The sequence below is a fragment of the Dromaius novaehollandiae genome, chromosome 16, assembly GCF_036370855.1.
Source record: "Dromaius novaehollandiae isolate bDroNov1 chromosome 16, bDroNov1.hap1, whole genome shotgun sequence".
In the NCBI taxonomy this organism is placed as follows: domain Eukaryota; kingdom Metazoa; phylum Chordata; class Aves; order Casuariiformes; family Dromaiidae; genus Dromaius; species Dromaius novaehollandiae.
The window spans coordinates 20,907,641-20,915,666 of NC_088113.1; the positions used below are offsets into that span (position 1 = coordinate 20,907,641).

At 47.1% G+C, this 8,026-nt stretch overlaps 1 protein-coding gene across 1 annotated transcript; it reads left to right on the plus strand.

Annotated features, from left to right (window-relative positions):
• The first annotated feature begins 26 nt into the window (after positions 1 to 26).
• POFUT1 (protein O-fucosyltransferase 1) lies at positions 27 to 7,772 on the plus strand. The gene is made up of 7 exons (XM_064521717.1): positions 27 to 167; positions 263 to 384; positions 510 to 692; positions 1,335 to 1,447; positions 2,534 to 2,726; positions 3,000 to 3,242; positions 4,333 to 7,772. The coding sequence occupies exons 1-7, from the start codon at positions 47 to 49 to the stop codon at positions 4,519 to 4,521; spliced, it is 1,164 nt and encodes a 387-aa protein (XP_064377787.1). The 5' UTR covers positions 27 to 46; the 3' UTR covers positions 4,522 to 7,772.
• Positions 7,773 to 8,026: the final 254 nt, after the last annotated feature.

The following is an 8,026-nucleotide window of genomic DNA, read 5'->3' on the forward strand; positions in this document are numbered from 1 at the left end:
CGGGGCATGCCGGGACGGCGCGGGCCCGCCTCCCTCCTCCGCCGCCATGGCGGCGCCCCCGGTCGCCGGGCTGCTGCCGCTGCTGCTGCTGCTGGCGGCGGCGGCGGGCGGCGGCGCGGGCCCCGCCTGGGACCCCGCCGGCTACCTGCTCTACTGCCCCTGCATGGGTGAGGCCTCGCCGCCGGGGCGGGCCGGGCCGGGCCGGGCCGGGGGGGGCCGCGCCGCGGGGCCCCGGCTGAGGCTGCTCTCGCCCCTCTTGCAGGCCGCTTCGGGAACCAGGCCGAGCACTTCCTGGGCGCCCTGGCCTTCGCCCGCGCCCTCAACCGCACCCTGGCCGTGCCGCCCTGGATCGAGTACCGCCACCACCGCCCGCCCTACACCAACGTGAGCCCCGCGGGGCCGGGCCGCGCCGGGGGGCGGGGAAGCGGGGGGGGGGGGCGGCGCGGGCCTCGGCGGGCTGCCGGGCCCTGCCCCGCTCCCCCGAGTGAGGGTGTTCCTGCCGTCCCCAGCTGCACGTCCCCTACGCGCAGTACTTCAGGCTGGAGCCGCTCCTCGAGTACCACCGCGTCGTCAGCCTGGAGGAGTTCATGGAGGAGCTGGCGCCCGCCCGCTGGCCCCCCGGCAAGCGAGTGGCCTACTGCTTCGAGGCCGCAGCCCAGAGGAGCACCGACAAAAGTACTTGTCCCATGAAGGCAAGTCTCTCCTCCCTTCATCCCTGCCTCCCTCCCCAGGTGCCCAGTTTGGTTTTGCTGGTTTTAGTGGGAGGAACGACTGACTCATGGATGCTGGCATTCATCTGCGACTTTGCTTGGGAATCGTTCTCCATGGCATTCCCTTTGCTGCTTATCGCTACAGCTGACTCTGCCCTCTTTTGAGTCAGCTTCATGCCTCTCTTTATCGCCAGATGCTTGGGGTTCGGTAAGACCGTGCAAGTAGGTGTTGTCACTTCAGAACTGGTTATGACTGAAAGGCAAATACATCTAACAAAAAGCTAATCTGCTACTGGTTGCTACCCATTTTCTGTCCATGCTACAGTTGTCTAACTGGTTTTGAATCAACCACCCTAAAGTGCAAGTTTGAGATCTGTAGTATTTGAAATTTTTAGGGCAGCCTTTGCATTAGTTCTCAGTAAACTTTTTTTAATGTGTTTCACCCGCTCCTTCCTATGGAGATAGTAGGCAGCAAGCAGGCAGGCTGTTATAGTCTGTGTGCTTTCTTCCTGTAGCAGAAAGAGCGCCTGCAGATCGCTTCAGTTTTACAGCCCAGGATCTCATCCGATCTGTGTTGTCAGGCTCTTTGTGTGCATCGAATGAACACCTGCCTCTCCTTTGCAGGATGGAAACCCGTTTGGTCCATTCTGGGATCAGTTCAAAGTGGATTTTGATAAGTCTGAGCTCTTCAAGGGAATTTCCTTCAGTTCCGCCTACAAGGACCATTGGATCCAAAGGTAGCAAAAAGTTGGGAAAACGTTAGCATGCCAGTCTAGGCATTTAAAATAACTCTTGAAAACAGTTGTGCCTGTCACTGTAGGGTCTTCATCATTTGGGGGGAGGAGACTGAAGTGTTTGTTTAGCAATATAATTGAAAACCTTAATGCTTTTTCCATTAAATACTGGCAGAACGGGCTCTTCCTGTGGACGATATTAGGTGTGAACTCTGTTAGGCTGATTAAATGTTAATTACCAGCTCAGAAATCAATGACTGTTTATTGACTAAACGTTTAATTACTTTTCAAAAAGATTTTGGTTCTCAGTTGCCGATCATGAACCTTTGCAGCTTATCTTATGTTATCAGAGACACAAGTGACTTTGATCATATCAGCAGGGTTGGATGACAGAATTGCTGTAGCCTGGGATGAAAAACCTAAACTCTCATTGCTTGCTAGCTCATTACTGTACGTGTCAGATTCTTATCTTTGTGTTGTCCATCAAATGAGATTAATTCATTTGTCGTGAGGTCTGAGGTAAAAGGTGGTATCTGAGCTTTGCTTCTGTTCACATGGCATAATGATTTGGATTCATCTTGTGTAAAGTGCTGTATATTTCAGCGTGCATCATAATTTCCATTGTAACCTTCAAAAAATCAATGTGCAGCAATTTTTGTTCAAGGTTTCAAACTTGGAATATGGAGCGAAGGATGGCATCACTTTCTGAACAGGACTAACTAGTTACCCAGCGCTCAGGCCAGAACTCGGGTCCTGTTTTGTATGTTTGTTCTAACAGGAACAGCAGCTGAGTAGGCCTTCACTATCCTGTCCCCCAAGGTGAAAAGGAGGAAGGGCTTTTCTGCTCTGCCTTTTTTGGAGATAGGGGCTTCTAGTCCAGAACTTGTAAAGATAAAGGATGTGGATGGAGCATTGAAGACTGGGTCTAAGGCATAAAAATTGGGGGCTGAAGAAGCCATTTCCCTGGTGCGAGACATCGTTTATGATTTTTTTTTTTTTTGTAACTGTATAATACTGTTTACTGCCACAAGACTGTGTGCTCAACAGACAAGCTGAGAGCTTGTGTTCCTGTCTGTGTTTGATTCTTAGGTTTCCACCATCTGAGCACCCTGTACTTGCCTTACCTGGAGCTCCAGCCCAGTTTCCAGTCTTAGAAGAGCATCGACCTCTGCATAAGTATATTGTGTGGTCTGATGAAATGGTGAAGAAAGGAGAAGCCTATATTCATTCTCTCCTGGTTAGGCCCTACGTAGGAATCCACCTGAGGATCGGCTCAGACTGGGTACGACTGCTGCGTAATGCTCGTTGATGTAGTTCATGCAGTTGCTGTAGCCCGGCTGTCATTCTGTGCAAAAGGCTATCAAAAGAGGAACTCCCATTCTGGGAGGGAAAGGTTAAACCCAGCTCGCATTCAGTAACTCACTGTTTGAGTCTTAGAAATGCTGTTGGGATTCATATTTCAAACAGACTGTAACTCTGCCAGCAGTGCAGGGGCTTGGTACTGTTTTCTCTAGCTGTTGCCATTCAAACATAGTATTTTTCCTTCTTCCAATAGAAAAATGCTTGTAATATGTTAAAGGATGGGACAGCTGGGCCTCACTTCATGGCTTCACCTCAGTGTGTGGGCTATGACCGAAACACTGCTGTGTCTCTTACCATGGATATGTGCCTGCCAGACCTCAAAGAGATCAAGCGTGCTCTGAAGCTCTGGGTGAAAAAGACAGAAGCTAAATCTATTTATATTGCTACTGATTCTGAGCCCTACACCAAGGAAATACAGCAGTTCTTCCAAGGAAAGGTAAGTCTTTCAGAAACTCATTCCAGCAGGAATGCTTTAATGAAGACCTTCCTCAGCTTCTGCTTGCTGCCACAAGCAGCAGATGGTTAGCTGTGTAACGCATTTTCAGTGGAAGTGAGATTATGTTCAGCAGATAATGGGAAGTATTAACATGACCTATTGTTGAAGTAAAATTAAGACTGCCTAGTGAGTGAGTCAAAGGATTGAGCAGATGTTCGCATGCTGGTCGTCCTTTGAGATACCGAGGGAAATAGTCCTAAGGCATTTGGAACCTTGTACTAAAATGCAGATAAATAACTGGCTGCTCTGAGAACCTCAGCCTCTCTTCTCACTGGATGGATATGTGCTTAGGCAGAGTGTTTCCTGACTCCATTTCAGTTTAATCCTCTGGCTATTAGGTGTCTAAAAAGTTTCATGTCCCTTACAAGAAAGCATCCGCTATAAGCAGCAGCTGTAGTAGGTGCAATGGGAGGTGGGGAGTTGATTTTTGCAATGGGGAAAACTTTTGGGTTTAGAAAATTAGAAAATGACATTTTGGGAGAAACACAAGTTGTGGTAACCCATGTCTATCTCTTTGGCACATGGGCTTGGCATTAGAGCTTGGCGCTTGGTGTCAAATAAAATGACACTAGATTTAGAATAAGGGCAAATTTTAGAATAAGGGTTTAGAATAAAGCAAAATAAGGCAGTCAGGATGTAGTAAGTTATGCGGCTTTTGTAATATACCACACAGGTATGGTGTACGTATATCCACAGAAAAATATTGGCATCTTGAAGTGAATTTTGTTCATAGCAATATAAATGAAACTGTAAAACTCGTTGGAGAACTCTCCCTTTCCTAGAGGTTGAAGAGCAATACCCTGCATGGTAGTGAATTTCTCACTGAAAAAGACTTCAATTAAGATAAACGATATAAGTGACTTTCAAAAGTTTTGACTTGTTCATAGAACAGTTGTAGGGCAACTTAAGATAGGGTCCAGTCCCTTTCCTGTTGTAAATCTGTGCTCCCATTTCTAGTGTTACGCTAAGAGTTTTGGATCACAGGAGTAGATGACTGGATTAATTTACTTTCCTTATTTTCTCCCTACAGATCAAAGTTGTAAGCTTGCAGCCTGAAGTGGCCCAGATTGACTTGTACGTTCTTGGCCAGTCCGATCATTTTATTGGGAACTGTGTCTCCTCATTTACCGCCTTTGTGAAGCGAGAGCGCGATGTGCATGGAAAACCCTCTTCGTTTTTTGGCATGGACCACCCACCAAGGTTACGGGATGAATTCTGACCAAAAGAGAAACGGGCTTGATAGTTCTCAGAGCTCTGAGCTCAGTACCTTACTGAGGGACCACTCAATGTTAGCGTTGTTCTGCCGTGTGTAGAACATTCAGCCAAACTGTGGCAGACTGGTTTTCAAACCTTCGTTACTCTTCACGGTTATTTCTAGACTGTTCTGTCTGACTTCTCAATTCTCCCATACTGCTGGCATGAGATCAGACAGAAGGGAAATTTTTTATCATGTAGTTTATAGGAAACTATAAACTACGTAGTTTATAAGCTATAGTTTATATCGTTTTCCGTTCTCGTTATTTGAGATTTGTCGTAATTTGACAATTATGATCAAGCAGCTGCTCAACTTTATTTTCCTTCATTTTTTTTTCTCTTAAATCTTAATCACTTTACCTGGAGATGTTGAGAAGCTTCTTGTTGTCCAAAACTGACCATAAGTTCTCTTGAAGTGCAAAGTATTTTCAGGAAGATCGTTGTCCCTGGAAGAGAATGCAAGATAAAGCTCAGGCTTGAGAGTTAGAAGATCTGGGTTTTATCAAGTACTGCTGCTGCGTTATTAGAGCCAAATCGCCTCTGTGCCTCAGTTTCCGTTCCCCTCTAAAAAGGGGTTTAACACCTGCTTCACAGCAGTGTTGTGAGAGTAAACATTTGTGGGGCACTCTCGTAAGTGGTGCTACAGAAGTACAGTGGTGTCAGGTTGTAACATTGCCATTGCCAGTTCAGCCAGTCTTAGTACCTGTATTGACCTGGGGAAGGTGGGCTTAGAGGGATGCAGACAGGTAATTTTTCTTAGACAGTCATGAGTGGAGACTGAGGGCTTTGTAGCTGTTAATTTAAGGTGGAGGTCTATGGTAGGAATGTAACTTCTTTTTTTTTTTGAGTTAATTCTGAAATCGCCTTAGTATAGGTTGGTTTATGTCTTATCTAGGTCCACATTAATGGTTTTCTGATTGTTGTTGTTGTTGTTGTAAAATAATCCCTCTGACAACACAGTTGTCTGTAGGATTGGTTCCTGTTGTAGCTATGTGCGGAAAATGTTAGCTAATGGTGAAACAGTAACCACAGAAAAAAATTACCATTTGACCCAGTACAGGTTAGTGCTGGTAATAGTGATAATCCCTATCTGATAAATCTGTTTGACCAATGACTTTGGTTATTCCTATGATTTTTAAAGGCTGAGAATGGAACTTAACTGTTTACTTTTTTAAAATGGTGACTAGATAAAGCTGTGGTGGCTTCCTCTGATGCACTGTTATGGTCTACATAATGTTCTTTTAGAGCATTTACTTGGGTTTAATTCTGAATGCCTCATTTTTTCATCTCTCCCCTTGGAAGTGTTCCTGTGGCTTGAAGGAATTTGAAGGTTCAAAGGAGCAGAAGAGGCCTGAGTTAAGTAAGATACCTGAAGTGTCAGGGTGGCATAAACTTGTGTCTTGATTCTTCAGTGCTGGCTTCCAGAAACGTATGAGACTCAGTTGTTGCAGGGAGTCTAGCGGTTAGTTCATCCTGTAATTGAGCGATTAGAGTTGACATTAGATTAATGCTTTTGGCTAAAGCACAAGCAGTTTTCTGTAATTGAAGGTTACTACTGGGAGCTAGTGCAGGAACACCGGCTAGGGAGACAGCTGACAGAGACAGTTGAGACATTTTAACATGATGATGCATGGCTTGTAGCTGACTCTGTAATTGCATTGCATGTTGGGTCACCTGTTCAGCTCCTGCCAAAAGACTGGTGTGAGAAGAAACAAAGGTCCTGGGAATTCTCCCTGGTTGGCCAAATAGGTTTAACATCCTAGGGATGTTAATTCAAAGGTTAAAATAGGTGTGTGACATGTATTCCAAAGTGCCGGTGGTAGGGCTTCTGGCCACTTAAATCCTGTTTCCTGGCAAAGCTTTGGCAATTTATTTCTCAGTGTTTGCGTTCTACATGTCTTGATGACTGCGGGTGATAAGGAGTATGTGTTTGTGCTGTGATCCCTGAGACTTGATATAGGTGTTGTAAAAGTTGGGCAGTGAAATGACTGCCCTGGTTGTAAATTGTCACTTCAGGGATGCCAAAACGTGGAATGATGTCTTTCGATAGGGCTTTCCCCGCTGTTTTAGCATCGGCAGTTCTGGTGCGGAATGCTTCCACCCATCAACACAACTGATCCAGCACCACCAAAAGGTGTTTCACTCCATTTGCACCTGTGAAAAATTCTTAGACCCTGTCATTGCTGCTGGACCTCTGGGACAATCATGTGCCTGGTTGTCCCATACATCGCAGACTGGGTCAAAGGGATTATTGCTGTCTTCCAAACGGAGCCGCAGAAACGTTAATCTTACCTGATCGAAGGAACCCTCGGGTGGCCGGACCTGGGTGGGTGTCCCCTCCTGGGTACCTGCTGGCCCTTCCTCCTTGCAGAGCGTGGCCACGCGCTCCCTGGATAAGCCCTCAGTACCATCTAAATGTTTCCAATTATTTAAAATTTCTGGAAAAGGGGTTCCTGGCCTGATCCCACCTTGTGTGTTCCCTGTGATATCAACTGTTTTCAATGCTATTCGATGTGGAAAACCCCAAACAAGCACGTCTAGGGTGAATTCACCCAGATGCTGGCGTAGACATCTTTACTTGAGGGCTTTCCATCTCAGGCAGTCTGTGGTCCTGCCTGGGTCACCGTAAATGTTAGGAAATGTCATATGTTGGTATGACCACCTAAGTGCTTTTTGCAGGAATAGCAATCATCGACAAATCACATGGAACAAGCACAAGGATTTATGGAGAGTTTATTTTGCCAGGCAAAATAGTGTCTCCTGCAGGAGCGGCCCCTCACTCCAGTGCAGCCTGCAATTTATACACAACCAGTCATCATGCATATTCAGTTGTTTCTTACAATGTTCTTCCCTAATGTGGGCAAACAAATAGACTTCAAACTCGTGACTGGTTATCTCCAATGAGGAAGCTATTAAACGTGCAGCCGTATCAGGTCATCTCTCTCTGCCACCTCGGCATAACAAGGAAGTTACCAGCGTTCACGGCCCTGGTGCATCTGCACAAAATGGCGATTTTCCCAAGCAAGATGGAGGTGACCACAGTCTCCACCACGTTCAGCAGCGTTTTTCTCAGTGTGATCGTCTTGAAGGACGCTATCAGGGCTGCCTTGGTCACAAGGCGAGACAGGGCTTTTCGTCGTTATTGGGAATACTGTGTATTAAGAGAAAAACACAAAATTTTGTATTTTTTTATCAGTAAAGCACAATGAACCTTGACTTGGTGGTCGGTAGCATTGGACTGAAATCCCTCTTTCTCCCTGGTTTGCCTGGCCCTGCCCGCGCCGGCCCTGTGCACCCTGTTAGAGGGGCAGCGGCCGCCCTGCCGCGGAGGGGGGCACCGGTAAACGTTCGCTCCCACTCGGCTGCCCTGGGGGGCTCCGGGGAGCCGCCGCGGGGCTGGGGCGGAGGCGAGCGTTGCCCGGCCGGGCCCTGCGCGGGGAGGGAGGGAGGCGGCAGCGGGCCGGGCCCGG

What these genes read in the sequence shown, in the direction of transcription:
- POFUT1 (XM_064521717.1), top strand. Translation starts at nt 47, where the DNA reads ATGGCGGCGCCCCCGGTCGCCGGGCTGCTGCCGCTGCTGCTGCTGCTG. An exon ending in AAGGACCATTGGATCCAAAG is followed by an intron (nt 1,448 to 2,533) that starts GTAGCAAAAAGT and finishes TTTGATTCTTAG; the next exon opens with GTTTCCACCATCTGAGCACC. An exon ending in TGAGGATCGGCTCAGACTGG is followed by an intron (nt 2,727 to 2,999) that starts GTACGACTGCTG and finishes TTCTTCCAATAG; the next exon opens with AAAAATGCTTGTAATATGTT.